The sequence below is a fragment of the Parus major genome, chromosome 17, assembly GCF_001522545.3.
Source record: "Parus major isolate Abel chromosome 17, Parus_major1.1, whole genome shotgun sequence".
NCBI lineage: Eukaryota > Metazoa > Chordata > Aves > Passeriformes > Paridae > Parus > Parus major.
This window is the reverse complement of record NC_031785.1, coordinates 3,132,766-3,148,600: the sequence shown is the minus strand read 5'-3', so window position 1 is coordinate 3,148,600 and position 15,835 is coordinate 3,132,766. Positions and strand designations below refer to the sequence as shown.

Sequence of the window (15,835 nt, the reverse complement as noted above, 5' to 3'; positions counted from 1 at the left end):
CTGCTGAGGCTTTGGTGCCTCACAGGAGCAAATTTATCTGCAGGTTTTGTGTGCCCTTCTCCCAGCTTGCTGCTCAGGGTGGTGAGATCCGAGCTGGGGATGCTCAGAATGGGAAAATCCGAGGGTGAAATCTGAGCTCTGGGGATACTCAGCCTCCCCTGCCTCCAATCCTGTTATTCATGGGTTTGCTTTGGAGAACCTCATTTCTGGGATGAACTTTGTACTTGATTTTCAGACCCCAGGGGGCACAAACCCAGCTCCCTTACTGGGAATGAAGATTTGGGGCACTATTTCATGGAACTATGCAGATTTAATGCTTAAAAACAATCACAGAACACCCTGAGCTGGAAGGGACCCACCAAAGATCATCCAAGTCCAACTCTAAGGGAAGATTTTACTTTTTTTTAAATGCTGAATTTGAGGTGGCAGATGCTGTATGGAATAAATGAAACCCAAATCATTTTTCATGGACAAAAAAATAAAAACCCAATTGAAAAAAAATACTTTGGGGTGTGAACATTAGCAAAGGGCACATTTTAGTTTCCTGGAAAAAGAGGGAGAAAGGTGTGTGGAGGAGAGGTGTCACACCTATGTTTGCACACCAGCTCAGCTTTCCATTCCCAGCTCTTTCCTGAGCAGCAGAATTTCCAGCAGTGGTGGGAATTAGCAACAGGAACCTGCACAAAGCCTCCTCCTCGGGTGGTCCCAGCAGGTCCCTGTTCCATGGTTGGGTGATTGTCGCCAGCCAGATGCAGGAAAATTCTTTTCCAACCAAAATTTGGTGTTCAGTTCAGTTTTCTGAGTGTGTCAGCAGATCTCCCCAAGCCGAGGGTGTAATCCCACTTCTATCCCGAGATAACTTTGGCAGCCAGGTCTATTTTCCCCCCATTACCTTTAATCCATAAAACCTGGATTCTGTGTTCACCTCCTGGGACAGAAAATGTTCCAAGTGCTGATTAAAAGCCTCTGTGCTCACAAAACCCCCTTGATCCTGAGCCACCTTGGTGTGGAGGAAAGCTCAGGGTGGATCTGGGGGGTGGAAATCCTGTCTGTGGGGCCGAGGAAACGGCAGCTCCACTTCCAGATTAATTCAGCTCTGAGGGGAAAAGATGGAGTGAAAGCAAGTTTTGGGTTCTTTAGGGGGCTCCAGCTGCTGTGGGGTGGGAATGGAAAGCCCTGATGTGCTCTGGAATCCAAGAGCCACCCTTTGGCACTGGGAGTGAGCCCAGGTGGAACTGGATCATTTTCAAGGTCTCTTCCATCCCAGTCCATTCTGGGATCTCAGGATTTCTTTCCTGCCCCTTCCCTTTCTGTCCAAAGAGCAGCTGCTCCTCCAGCCTCTCTTGTTCACCGCCTTTCCCAAATCCTCTCCTTCCCTTTGCATCCCTGACCTCTGCTGTGGCCAGAGGTGGGAATGAAACCCTCTGGATCTTTGGGATCAACACCTCCCAGGCAGACTCTGTGACCCTTTATTAACACTAAAACCCGAGCAAGTGGCTCCACTTTGGCTCAGTGAGCTCTCAAATCAGTAACTCAGTCCAAAACTTTGCTTTACTCCGTATTTTCCGTGGTCAGAGAACCCCTCACAATCCAGTGGGGTATCCATCCTCCTGTGGGCAGCAGAATTCCTCATTTTCCAGAGATGAAAGGGAAATAAATCAACATGAAACCAGAGCCAGGGAAGGGTGCAGAGGGGGAAGACACAAAGGAGCAGCTTTGTGCTGTGCTTGTAATGAGGGGGAATCTGTTTTTAAACCATCCCTGATGGTTCACACATATGTCATGGAAAAAGAACTCCTCCAGGAAAAAGCCAGCCCTGGAGCTCTGGGTTATTGGCTGATTATTTGATTTGGAGGGACAGAGGGAACTTGGAACGGGTGTGAGCAGGGCCTGGGTGAGGTGGTGACATCGGGGGGATGGAGTTTGGAGTGGGAGAGAGGCAGCACTGAATGGAATGGTGAAGGAAATCGGGAATTGGGATCTGCAGGAACCAGGAGCAAAGTGCAGGCTGGGCAGCCTCGAGTTTGGGCTTGCCTGGAGTTTTTGTAGACAGCCCCTCCTCTGCAAGGAGAACTGCAGTTTCCCATGGGGAGCCTGGATAGCGGGGCCCTGCTGAGCTCCTGGGCCCTGCATGGGGACAGCAGCCAGGCTGTGGGGCTGCTGAGCCCTGCTGAGCTGGGGATGTCACCTTTGTCACCTTTGTGAGGTGACAGCAGGAGCTGGAGAGCGGTGGCACAGCTCGGGCTGGCCTGGGCTACCTGGTGCTCAGAGAGCAGGGGAGGACAAGGGGAAACGGGGCCTTGGGAATCTTCCAGGGATCCCTAATGAATGGGATGAGGAAAACGGAGAAAACCTCTTTTTGAGCCTGGCCTGTGGAGCGCAGGGCATTGAGCGTTACTCGGGGTACCCACACACAAAACGAGGGGATTCTTTCAGAATTGCCTCTGGCCCCATCCTCTCCCCATCCCAGCATTGTTCAGTGCCAGTTCCAGGGCAGGGCACACAATGCCAGCCATTCATTTGGCCCCATTCAGTTTGCACAGGCCTGGCCTGGGCTTTTGTGGGATTTTTCTTTTCCTTTTCTCTTTTTTGAAATTTCCACGCTGGACACTGAAGGTCAGGCTGACCCTCTCCTCATTTATGGAAATGCCTCCCACAATGTGCAGGCCGTGATTGCAGAGGGTCTAAATGAGGTTTTTGGGATGCTGTCCGTGGGATTGAGCCTTGCTTGGCACATGGGACGCTCGGGGTGGCTCTCAGGGACAGCCCCACCATGTCACCCTGACCCATTGCCTTGTCCCTGCATGGAAATTTCTTTTCCTGTCTGTCAAGATGAAGCTAAAATTGCAAAATCCCATTTCTAGGTGCTCCCTGAGTTATCCTGCATAAGCACATCCAGGCAAGCAAATGCTTTGAGCAAGGATAAAGAGATTTTTTTTTGGTGAATAGTCTCATTTGCTGCTTCAGAAGCATAATCTGACTTGATGCTTCAATTAAGGAACAAAACCACTCCGTGTGAATGTACCTGAGCCAAATCAGCTCCTGTTGGAAAATAATGGGAAGGAACTGCTGGAAAAACTGCTGCTGAGGGGGTTTTTCACACTGGTGGTTTTGTGAAAGCTCTGGAATAGAGAATAACTTAAAAGAAGGGTAAAAAAAAAAAACCATGTTTGAATTCTGGAGAGGTATCTGAGGCATAGATTCAGGGCTTTGAGGGATCTCTTGCCATGAAGTCCCTCTCAGGGGCTGGGATTAATATTATAAACAGATGGAGGGTGCCTTGATTAAAAAATACCTGAAAATTCACTTTTGAGCAGCTTTTCAAGGATTCCTTTCAAAGTTATCCTCTGGATTTCCACAAGGAATTTACCCTCTGGAGGGGGGGAAGGAAAAACCAGCTGTTCAGGGACCACATCCATAAAAATGGATGCAAAAGCAGTGAGAGCACATGGTGATTGTGGAGCCTCTATTCTTAGGGCTGTAATTTGTGTGTAGAATGACATAAATGCTGATTTGGAGCCACCAAATGAGGAGTTTGGAGGCAGAAATCACAGAGTGCCAGGCTGCTGTGTGGTCACAGAGGGGAAAAAATAACTCCAAGCAGTGTTAGGAGGGGCAGGAATGATTCCAAGTGTGTTGTACAGATGGAGCTGCCACTGGAAAGGCTCATCTGAGGTCACCTGGGTGGCAGTGCCAGCCTGGATCTGCTGACAGCTATCCACAGAGCCTTGGGATCTGCTGTATCCCATGAAATCCCTCTGGAATCTGCCTTAGCTGAGACCTGGACATGCTCCCTTTCTTCCTCCATCTGTCTTGGGGCTGGAAAATTGAGAAGGGTTTTTCTTTTTCCATGGATAGGCACAAAGGGAAGGAAAACTGCTCATTTTGTGGTGCCCTCAGCTCGTCTTTTTCCAGCAGCTGTGGGAATTGGGAAGCTCAGAGATGCTCTGGGATTAGTCAGGCCTGGATTCCTTCTAATTTGTGTCTCGTGGTTGTCTCAGCTTCTGGTAGGGACATGAAAGGGGTGGTGGGGACATTAAAGAGATGTTTGGTGCGTGCCTGGGTCTGATCAGATGAGAGGGATGATTTCTTTTCCTGGGCTGTCTGTTTCCATGACATTTATGGCAGTTTAATTATCCCAAGCCTCTTCTCCCTGTCACAAATGATTGAAATCAGCCATCAGATGGAAGAATTATTGGGATAGACGGACACACCTGCGGCTGCACAGAGGGATCACCCAGGGCTTGATTTTGGGGGGAAAGCAGCCAAAAAAATGCAGTGTTATCCTAATGAATTGATGAGAGGAGAGAGTTTCCTCATGGCTGGCTTTAAACCTTCAGATGAAATCACTCCACGTGGTTTCTGGTGCCCATGAGGTGAATATTTAGGGACAGTTGTAAACACAGAGTGCTTGTTCCTTTGGTGAAGGTGTTTCCCTCTAGGAAATGCCTACAACAGCTCTACTCCAAGTGTTTCCTCTGAGTAAGATCCTTGTAGGGAGAGATCCAGCCCTGCCTGAGCTCCCTGTGGGGGTTAAAAATGAGCTGGTTGTGACTGGAGGCCCCATTAATGCCCCAGACAGGAGAGGTTTGCTGAGGACCCAGGTCTGACCTCAGCTCCCCCCTTCCCTGGGACATGGTTTGGCCGTGCCAAGCACACCCCAAACCTGCCTTCCTCTCCTTCCAGCTCTCCTCAGAACCGAGTTTCCCCCTTCTCAGTCAAAACTGGACAGGGGAACAGCAGGTCAGACTCTTTGCTGTGTTCATGGCAGCTTGGGAGCAGCCAAAGAAAACCGAGGCACTTTGGGAGGGTGTTCTGCAGGAAGGTTTTTTACCTATTTTTTTCCCCTTCTCTCCCTGAAATCGAAGGGACACCTTGCCCAGCAGCTCCAAACTAAGCTAGCAGAGGAGTTATTTCTTCCAGACAAGCCTGGTTTGTGATGGGTTAATTAGATCCAAATTAGATCCAGTGCAAGGTTCCCAGCCCAGGGCAGTGAGAATCTCTGGTGACAGCTCCAGCTCCTGTCCTGCAGCAGGGACAGAAATCTTCCAGAATTACCCAGATCTGGGTGTTTTTACCTCTCTCACTGGAGGAGCTGGTTGAAGTCATCTGAAAGTGTCCCAAGGACAAATATCCAGGCTTAGAGAGCCAAAATCAGCCTCAGCCACCTGGTTGTGGCATCACTGAGACCCCTCAGGGCTATCAGCACCCAGGGAACACCCAGGCAGGGGAGCTGCATGTGTGGACATTTATAAACCACCTCTGAGGGGTGACCCACCATGCAGCTGCTGCTTTGGAGAGAAAATATTCACTTCAGTGGGATGAAATTTGAACTACAGTTTAATAAAAACCTGTGGCTCAGGTTCCTGGCTCTTCACATGTGTTTCTGATCTGCTGGGGGGGGCTCAGACCATCTGCTCAGAGCACACAATTAAAAAAGAAAAGTTTAAAAATGCTCATTTTGCAAATATAAAGACTGACTTTGCTCTCAGGTTTCATTTTCCTATAGTGATGTTCTCTCTTTATTGGGATGGAGAGAAGTGGGACTGTCAGGGGGATCTTCTTTCCTTTCTTTCTATTCTTTGCCCTTTAAAAACCTGAACTGTGCCATTATTTTCCCCCTCTTTGCAAAAGAGCTGCAGAAACCTCTGGTATTATTTTTGCCTCTCATATGATTTTTGCCTGTGCTAGCACAGGGCTTGGCCAGGGTGGAGAGAAGGAGGGAATATAAAGCAGCCTTTTGTCCCAGCAGCCCCTCTCCCAGTCCACCCTCCCTTCCAGACTGGGACTGCAGAAACCATTCAGCCCCATCCTGCTTTCCATGGCCAGCACCGATTGTTTTGCACCCAAAAACCCCGGGAGATAAATTGTGGTTTGTTCAACAGACATAAATATATAAAAATAGCCAAGCAGGGCGGCTGAGCAGGTTGTTGATTTAAGGATATCTCTCTCTGGGTGTTTTTAGCAGCTTTATTATTTTTTTAAGGCACCTTGGCTGCCTTTTCCCTTTCCTGCAGTCCCCAGTGCTTGGCTGCTGCTCTCTGGCCGTACCTCCCCATCCCTCCGAGGAGCTCGTGGGCTCGGGGAGGAGAAATGCAGACAAATCCTGTTTTAAGAAGGAGCTGGCTGAGCAGGGAAAGTGAAGTGGAAGTGAAAACCCAAATCTTGCCAATATTTGGTCCCAAAGGGCTGCAGTGGTGATGCCACCAGGCTCCCAGGGCTGATGTCAGGCAGGAGGAAAACCAGAAGCTGTGGGATCATTTTTCCTCAGGATGGCTCCTGCTCTCTGGTGGAATCCCCTGCAGCAAACACTAAACAACCACTGAAAAACCACTTTTGTGCTCTGAAGGGAACTCACAGCCCACGTCTGGTGGTTTGGAGCTCCAGACATGAGTCAGGGGACAGCTGGACACATCCCCTGGCTGGGAGGGGCCTGCCTGGCCCGGGATGCAGGGACAGGGCTCTCCAACCTCACTCCACGTCTTCCTGCTTGTGTTCCCTACCTTAAATCTTCCCATTTCCTACAGGAAATCCCAGCTGTGGCTCTTGTGCTCTGTCCCACCACGCCAGGATGGAGGAGGGCTGGGTAGGACAGCCCTGCTGAGGGGTGCTCTGCCCTTCCCACAGTGCCTCTTCCAGCTTGGAAAACCCAAAAAAACCCTGGAGAAATACACTGCTAGGATGGCCTTGCAGTAAATACTTTGTAGGTTTGCTTTTTCCTGTGTTCCTGCCAACACTCCCTGTTTTCTGAGCTGCCTCTGCCTCAAGGATTGTTTTGCTCTCTGCCCCGTGTCCCCAGAATTCCTGGATCTGAATTGAATGACATGCTGTTAATTTGCCTGGGCTGGAGTTTTTCCCACTCTTTTGGTCAATTTTTCGACAAAGACTCAATCTCCAAGGTCTGGGCACTGGCAGAGGGCTGGGGAAGTTGGATTGCTGTGGTGGAAGCAAAGCTCATTTCTGGGACACGGTGTGCAGGAAACGCTTCATCCCAGCACTGCAGCCCCTCAGGCAGGGCAAGGCTGAGGAGGGTGAAATACAAAGGCTGAAGCAGCACCAGAGCTTTTGGGGATCTTCAAAGGCATTATTGGGTGTTTCTCTGAAAGGATGGAGGCCTCGGGTGAAGTGGCTGGGGTGGAAGCAGTGCTGGGTAGGAAGAGCAGTCTGGAGCTTGGCCTGGGCTCTTGCCCCATCATGAAATGTCCATTTGAGCCTGGTCAGGCTTTTACATTTTTCTGTTCTCTCCAGGGCACCCCTGGTCCCTGGAGGGGAAGCTGTGGGGCAGGAGGTGACACTGAGGGGAGCAGGGGGCAGCTGAGGAGAGGGGGAGTTCAGAGCTGTCACAGGGGGCTGCAGGGAGCAGTTTGGGGCTGTCAGCATTTGGTGAGGATTCCTTGGAAAGTGGCAGGAAAGAGCCAGCTGTGATTAATGGGTTTGACAAACTTGGGAAGGCAAGAAAATATTTTCCCCCCCATTGAGAGAGGGAAGCTGTAAGGTGGCTGGGTCCTGGAAAGCACTGCCATGTAAATAATCCATCCTGGGGTGAATCCTGGGGGTGTTGCCTCTGGGAATGAGCTCTGAGTTCACAAAAAAAGGACTTTGGCATCAGCTCTGGCTCCACAGCTGCTCAGAGGGTGCTCGGGGTTGTGCCTGCGGGGAGTGTTTGCTTTAGGGCAGGGTTACTGACTCTGGGATTGGGATGGGAAGTATCCACCTTGGATATGGAAATGAACCTTGTGTTGGTGCCTCCTGCCCTGCCATGGAGTCCTTGACTGGTATTTGGGTGTTGGCAGAGCAACAGCTTCTTCAGGAGAGCTTTCCAGAATTAGCAAAGCCATCTGGCTTTTGTTCCCCTCTGAGGGAATGGCTTGTCCTTCCCTTCCAGCGAGGAGTCCCACACAGACAGACCTAAAGTGTTCTGTGGGCTCTGCAAGCAACCCTTTGCTCCAAAAAGCCCCTTAATTTTAAGGCATGAGTCTTAATTTAATTTTAAACAACAGCCACGAGGCTGCTGGCCCGAGGATCCAGCAGTTATGGGTGGAAGAAATCGGATTTGTTCTTGTGTTGGGGCAGGGCTGGGTGCTGGAGCCAGCAGGGAGAAGTCCCAGGGTTCAGGGAAGGGGACAAGGAGGGGACCACACTCCCCTGCCCTATTCCTTCAAACCCAGCAGCCAGGAGGAACAGCGAGCTCATGGATCCTCACATGATGGGAAATTGGCTTCCTCCCAGGGACTGTAAAATAGAAAGGTTGAGAAATTACCAGAGAGGTTAATTACCATCGAGCCAGAGGGCTGATTTCCCTCTTGCTGCTGTGGTCAGGGGAAGAGGCTGGTGGGCTGTGATAATTGCTGTGTTTGTGTTCTGCAAGCCCAACATCAGGGATGCTCCTGGCTGGGCTGGGGCTGCAGGACTGGGCTGAGGGGTTTCCTCGAGTCCCCACACAGAGATGCAGTGAAAACCAGAAACTTTTCCCAGCCCTCGAGGGGGTCTGGAGCCACCTTTAGTTCTGGTGAGACTTCTCTCCCCGCTCTGCTTAATTGAAGCTGTATTTTCCAAAGAGGGCTGGGCAGAGGCTCCTCTCCGAGTGCCCAGAGCAGCAGGAGCTGTTCTTGTGGTAACCCCAGAGCTGGGACAGCAGAGCAGCCCCATCCAGCCCTGCAGCCCCTCTGAGCAGGATGGGGACACAAACATCCAGCTGGATTTAGCCAAACCACCAGGAATCTGTAGCTGAGTCACGGCTGTGTGTGAGCTCCCTTTTTTTGTTGTTGTTATTTTAAATTTATTATTATTTAGCCAAACTTTCAACAATTGCATTCCAATTTTGTAGTGCAGCCACTCTGGGAGCCCAAAGGAGGCTCTTCAGGCACGGGCTGCTCTGTCTGGTGAGGTCACTCCTGTCTCAGGACAGGGGGACAGGGACTGGGGGGGATGCTGAGCCTTTTTTGACCCCATTGCTGCAGTTTTGCTGCTTTTCTGGAGCTGCTGTGTTTAAAGGAAGGGCTCTGGGATGCTCTGAGCACCTCCAGCACCGCTGATTTTTGGGGTTTCCATGTGGCAGAGCTGGGGTTGTGGTGATTCCTGAGCCCCTTTGCTGATGTCTCCAACAGCACTTTGAGAATCCTTGGGAAGTGCTGGTGACAGGATTTATCAAGTGGAACATCCAAGGGCTGCCAGGCTGGCTCCAGGACAGGGATTAGGGGTTTTGGAGGCTGAGCTTCCACTTCATCCTGGAGCTGCACTGAACCCCTGCCCCTCTTCAGCCTCTGACTGGGATTGGGGTTCTGGAGCCAGGGAGTTTGTCAGGATAAATCCCACTAATTGTGAAGATTTCACATTACTGTTGTTCACCCTGGGCCTGTGTTTATCCAGTTTAAATGCAGGAGTTTCCAAAAGCACATCCTGCAGGATTTACTCTTAGGGATGCTGAATCTCAGACTTTTGGGGTGATGCCCTAACCCGAGTCCAGTTAATAATCAATGGGAACCCTGAAAAATCCCAGGATTCAGGGAGCTGCTGCCAGTGCCAGATGAAGTCACTCTGATCCTCCTCCCCAGCTGTTTTTCTTTTCTCATTGAACCACAACGATTCCTCCGAGTTCCTGAAGTTGATGTCATTGGAAGTGATGTGACATTTTTTGCACGCATATAGAATAAGTGTTAAAAAATGCTCCAGAAAGAGCTTTTCCAGCCTTGTCTGGGAGCTGGCTGGGGAGTTGAGTTAAACTGGCTTTGATGGAAATTAATCCATAAAGCAAATGAGTCATCAGGCATAAATGGCTTTACCATAAATGTCAGGCAGATCCTTACTGGTCCTGACAGTTAGCACTTCCATCTGTCTGGTGGAGCAAATGAAACCCTCACAACTCACAGTCCTCTTCAGAAATGTGCTGTCCTGCCTCTTCCTCTTCACCAGAAGTTTTAGCAATAAAGGCCAAAATGTGATTTATCCCCTTTTTTAAACACTGCCTCTACTAATGGATGAAATTGTGGTTATTTGCAGGCAAATTTAAAAAAAAAAAAAATTAAAAAAAATAAAAAAGGCAAGATTTTTTATTCTCTGCTTCATTTTTTTTTTTTGTTAAACAAGTAAAACACAACTGAGCTCAGCCTCTGGATGCTACCAAGTGTTCCAGTCACTGGAGAACTTCCTTGAACCTTGTGCCCAACTCATTGCCAGACCAAAAAAGAACTTTTCCCACTGTGTGGGTGGCTGGAGGACGCTGCTGGTGACTTCTACAAAGCAACACCAGAGTGTTTCTGTCTTGCTCCCTGCCTAAAATAACTCATTACTTGAAAATAAGTCTTTGATTTAGCTGGTCAGGTCTTTAAAGCCCTTTATTGGTACATTTTTAAGTTGTCTCTCTCGGAAAAGCCTGTCCCACCCAGATCTGTGTGTGTGGATTAACGGGATCTTCGTTAGCGCTGCAAAAATCCAACCGGGAAGGGGATTTTGGGGTGGTTTGTGACCAAAACAGGGAAACAAACGGACACTTGAGGGAGGAATGGGAGCAGGGCTGCCTCTCCTCTGCCAGCCAGCATCCCTGCATCCCTGGGCACAATTTATTAGCGGCAACACACTCGAGAGGACACAAAAGGCTCCCGAACCTCCCAGCGCGGCTCGCTCTATTTAAAGTCGGCTTTTTAAATCACAGAAATGGGGCTCTTGACAGCAGAGCTTTGTGCAGCTTTTGTGAGGTGCAGATAGTGGGGCTTTTTACTGCGGGCTAAATTAGCCCATTTTATTGTTTGGCGCTGAGGGATGAGGTCAATTGACTGGGAATCTTGCTAACAAGGTTTTTACTCCTGTCTGCTTTTTACAAGTGTTAGCACGGGGTATCCCCCAGTGCTGGGTGCTTGCTGGGAATAAAACAAAGATGAATGGGCTGAGCTCTCCTCCTTCCCCCTGCCCTGAGCTGCTCAGCCCCTGGCTCTGTGCTGGGGCTTGGGTGCTCCCCAGGGCTCTCATTCCTCCCAAATTCAGGAGCCTCCTGGATTTTGCAGGCTGGAAGAAGACAAGGATGAGCTTTGGTGATTGATTGGGTTTGAAAAGGAAAGGGGAAATAGCAGCCTGTGGAGCGATGCTGGTGAAGCGTGGTGAGCTCTGACGGAGCCGTCTGATGCTTTTTCCCGGCGCTCCCCGCATCCCAAATTTATTCAGTTACGCACTGATTTTCCCAGGTTCTTGACCCAGAATGAGCAGGAAGCTTCCCCTGCTCAGCCTCCCCCTCTCACTCAGCAGAAACCGTGGGGCCCACGCTGTCCTTTGGTGTGTTCAGGTTCAGTTCTCTGCTGTGGGATTTCCAGGTGGTTTTTTTCCCATATTCTCCAAGGATCTCTCTCTCTCTGAGGATGCCCAGTCTCCTGCAGGGCAGCAGGGTGGGATCAAGGTTTTCTCCCCAGCCACAGCTCAGGAGCTGCCATCAGCTGAGACTAAAAACAAACCCAGCTTTAGCAAATTCTCCTCTGCTTAACCTTTGGCACTGTGTTTAGCCGAGATGCCTTTCCTTGCTTTATCTGTTCCTTGAGGAAAGGCAGTTCCAGCCCTGGTCACTTATGGGATGCAGCCTATCAGCTCTCCGTGAGGTGTAAATCCAACCTTATCAGGGAGAAAAAGCTTTTTCAGCCTCCCCTGCCTCTTGGAGACAAGTCCCAGGTCTGCTTTGGGGCTGGTTTATTTCAGCTTATCCCAACAATGCCAGGAACTTCCCATCTTCCCATGGAAAACCAGGAGCTTCAAGCACCTGAGGGAGAGAAGGGCACAAATGGCTTAGCTGAGGTGTCAGGGAGGGGTGCCCAAGGTCCTGTGGGCAGAAATAGCAGCTGGGAGGGTTTTCACATCATCACATCAAGGAAATCCACAGATTTCCTTGGCTGGGTTGGGTATTCCCTGCTGGAGGGAATTTCAAAGGAGCAGGTTTGGAGCTCTGGGGTTCCTTTGGAGACAGGGATGGGTATGTAATTTATGGCCTGAGTGCCCCCACTGGGGGCTGGGGGATGTCCTGGAGGTCCCACCATGGCCCAGCTCCCCTCTGGGTGCCATGGGCAGGTGGTGGCCAGAGCTGCTTGGAAAAGGGAAATGTTCTACCAGGCAAAAAACTTGGGATTTTGTGTTTTCCCAATACTCTAAGCCCAGTTTTGGTGGTTACATTGAAAAAGAAAAAGCTGGAATAGTAATGGCAGGAGTGGATTTATATTTAAAAGAAAAAGGAAAGGGAAGGAAAGATGTTTCTCGTTTTAAAAATGGAAAACTGAAACCCACTTTGCAGACGTCTCTGTTAATTTTGTAAAGGTTATTCACTGGAAACAATGACTAATGAGCTCCAGTGAATGCTCCTTGAAGGGTGGCTGGGGTAGGTCTGAGAGGTGCCCAGATGTTCAGGAGCTGCTGCAGGGAGGGAAGTGACAACCTGGGAATGGAGGAGGGAGCTCCAGGCAGCTCTGAGCTGCTCCTTCCCCCCAGGCCTGGTGTGTCCAGGGCTCCTGGTGACCTCCTTTCCCTTCCCAGTGGATCTCTGCCTAAAATGTGAACAGCATTCCCTTTTTTGGGGGTGGAAGTCAGTGGGACACGTCCATGATCCAGCGACACCAAGGCAGATTTGGGCCATAATTTCAAAAATATCCTTTTCCACGAGGCTGTTTGCCAGTCTGGCCAGGCTCCCTTTGGAGCTTCTGGTTCCTATTACTGCCCAAATCATCCTCCCAGTTTTGCTGTAATGCTCCTGCTTCTCTCCCTGATGCTTTAGACATGTTTGTCTATTATTAAATAGGAATAGTTTTTTTCCCTCTCCTAATTAAAGTATCAGCTCTAAGCATCCAAGTAGTAAAGTCTTATGTAACTGTCTGCTGAATGAACTGGATTTTGGCATCGTGGTTGAGCAGCGTGGTGGCTCTTCAGGAACTCAAGAGCAATTCCTGCTCTGACCTTCGGGCTGTGGCTGCAGGGAGCAGCTGCTCCATTAACCAGCCCTGGTGCCTAATGAGCTTCCTCTGCACCTGGTTTTCAGTACAGAAATCCTCTCTTTGCTCTTTGCTGGGTTTATCAGAGGCATTTCTAATCTCTTGCTGTGTCTGAGGGTGGAACATGGAGGTGAGGCAAGATGTAAAATGTGATGTGAGTGACAGATGATGTGAGACCAGCTGGTGGGCTGGGAGAAGCAGAGAAGTTTTGAGGCCAATAAGCAGATTTTGGTACTGGACAGGGTGACTCTGCAGCCCTGCACAGGGCCAGGTGGAAATAAATTGTTTTATTGCTGATTTGGGGGCTACAAAGCTCTTTTCTCTTAGTTTTCCTGCACCTACCTTGCTTGGAGCTGTCAGTGCAGTGGCACTGGGTGATTTGTCTTTTGGGGAGGTGGATTTGGGCTGGGGATGAAGCACAATGGGTTCACACCTCGTGGAGCAGCTCAAGGAAAGCAGCTGCTCCCTGGACATGGAGGTTTTCCCCTGGCTCGTGTCAGGAAGGTGGCCCTGCCACGTGTTTTGCTTTTCATTTCTTTGTGTTTCTGGCTTTGACTGCAGCCTCGGGCTGGTGTCCCCAGCCATCCCTGACCCTCTGTGCTCCCGTCCCTGCAGGGTGACATCCAGCAGCTCCTGATCGTGGCAGACCCGCGGGCAGCCCTGGAGTACTGTGAGCACTACAGCCCCGACTGTGACACCGCCATCCCCGACTCCCCCCAGTCCCAGGACCCCAACCAGGATGAATACGTGAGTCTCTCGGGATGGTTTGGGGCAGAATCACCAATATTTGGGTTTGTATCACCCTTGCAAATACGTGGCTCCTTCCTCCCGCTCAGCTTCCCTGCGGTTCATCTCCAACATCCAAGACTGAGCTTGTTCTTAGGATTTGCAGATTTTGGGTTTGGCTCTTGGGAGTTCCCTTCTTTCTGAGCTCCTGCCATTTCCAAAGACTGAAAGGAGCATCCTCTTGGAGCTCAGAAACACAGGAGAGACAACGTGAGCCAAGTGTGGATTAATGCCCTTCCCTGGCAGCTCCACTCCTGTTTAGAAACAGCACCTGTTTCTAAATTTCAAGTTGTACTTTTGGACCTGTAGCAGGATTAAACAGTTCTCTCTCAATATTTGTCTGTGAAACAACAGGTGTTAAAGGAGGGAGAACCATATTTCCCCTGGATTTGATTTGAATTTCATTTTGGCAGAAATGCTCCCAGGTCATCCCTAGATGCTGTTGTGCCCAATAATTTTTGTCTGAAGGGTTAACCCCAGGGCTTTTCTTTAAAAAAAGAAAACACAATAAAAAAGGCTGGTGCAGGATGCATTTGTATGTTTTGTTGCCCAGTCAGAAATGTCTGGGTGATTTTTAATGAGCATCACCTTTTTAATTTTGCCCTTTTTTAAGCGGCCTCAGCTCGTGGCAGTTGCTGTCTGGCATCCTGAGCCACTCTCTTGGGCTGATTTGCTTTCAGCTGAGCCCAGACCTGCAGGGTCAGGGAATCCCCATGAACCAGTAATGCCATCAGCCCTCCCAGTTTATCTTTGGGATTAGATTAATCCAGCACCTAAGCAGGGCTTTGGGATGTTCACGGTGAGGTGCAGCCCCAGGGAAGCACCGCGACTGCTCCGCCAGCGCTTCTGGAGAAACAATAAATAAGACAAATAAAACAGCACTTTGGTGGAAATCTGTGGCAGCAAGAAAATAAAACTCTTCTTTTGGAGCCAGCAGTCCAACAAGAGCTGGCTTGTCCCGAGGCTGTGTTGCTCCATGTAGGAATAACTCCTCCACGCGCCGGTGGCCGCTGCCAGCGAGAGCTGGGCTGGCGAGGAGCGGAGCCGTGCCCGGCTGGAACCAGCGCCTTTGTTTGGCTGTCTTGCTGAAGAATGACTGACTCCTTGTGGAAAAGGCTGCAAGGAGCTGCTTTTCCAAGCCCTCCTGCCTGCAGGCCGAGGGTGGATGGGAAGCCACACGGATGCTGTCAGTGCAGGAATGGTGCCAGAGCGGCTGCAGGGCTCAAGGGCTTTCTGCTCCTCTCTCAGGGGGTCAGGTGCAGCAGATCTGGGAGGTTTCAGCAGCCCGAGGGTAAAAAAATATCATAGAGACACTGGTTTGGGTTGGAAAGATCTTAAAGCTTATCAAATTCCAACCCCTTGCCATGGGCAGGGACGCCTCCCGCAATCCCAGGTTGCTCCACATCCAGCCTGGCTTTGGTCACCTCCAGGGATGGCGCAGGTGACCCACTGGAATGGTGACCCATTCCCAGGGAAGAATTGCTCCCAAATATCCCATCTAAACTTGCAGAGTGAAGCTGTGATGTCCAAAGGAGCTGTCAGGGACACACTGGGTGCTCCCACCTCATTTCCTGCTTCTCTTCCTCTGCTTGCAGTACACAGACGGGGAGGGAGAAGGTGACACTTACTACTACGAGTACCCCTACTACGAGGACGTGGATGAAGCTGTCAAACCAGAAACCCCCACCACCAAACCCAGCCCTCCTGAAGTGGCTGCTGGAGAGAGACCCGAAACCAAGCAGGTAGGAGGCAGGGGTGAAGGTGATGCACCTTTCTAAAGGGGCGGGTGATGCAGAATGTTTCTGTTTCTCTGATGGTGATGTTTTATTTCCCATGTCTGACAGGATTACCCAGCTCCCACGGCAGCCCCTGAAAGAGGGAACCCCGGGAAGCAGCCCAAGGAGGACGGAGCAGTGGATGATCCCCTGGTTGATGAGTACAACTACGAGACCATCAACGAGGAGTATTTTACCCCAATGCCCTACGAGGATCTCAACTACAACGAGGAAATCGATCCCCAGGGTGGCCTCACTGAAAATGCAGTGGAAGCTGAACTCCCCACCAGCACTGTCGTCACCTACAATGAGACTGAT

General features: G+C 50.3%; 1 protein-coding gene across 4 annotated transcripts in view; it reads left to right on the top strand.

Annotated features, from left to right (window-relative positions):
- The window catches only part of COL5A1 (collagen type V alpha 1 chain), a 135,856-nt gene that overhangs the window by 45,677 nt on the left and 74,344 nt on the right, over positions 1-15,835 (top strand). For all 4 annotated transcript variants that reach the window (XM_015645070.1, XM_015645066.1, XM_015645065.1 and 1 more), the window contains exons 5-7: positions 13,572-13,703; positions 15,338-15,484; positions 15,587-15,835. In XM_015645070.1, the coding sequence (XP_015500556.1) occupies positions 13,572-13,703; positions 15,338-15,484; positions 15,587-15,835 (528 nt within the window). The remainder of the gene's footprint in view (positions 1-13,571; positions 13,704-15,337; positions 15,485-15,586) is intronic.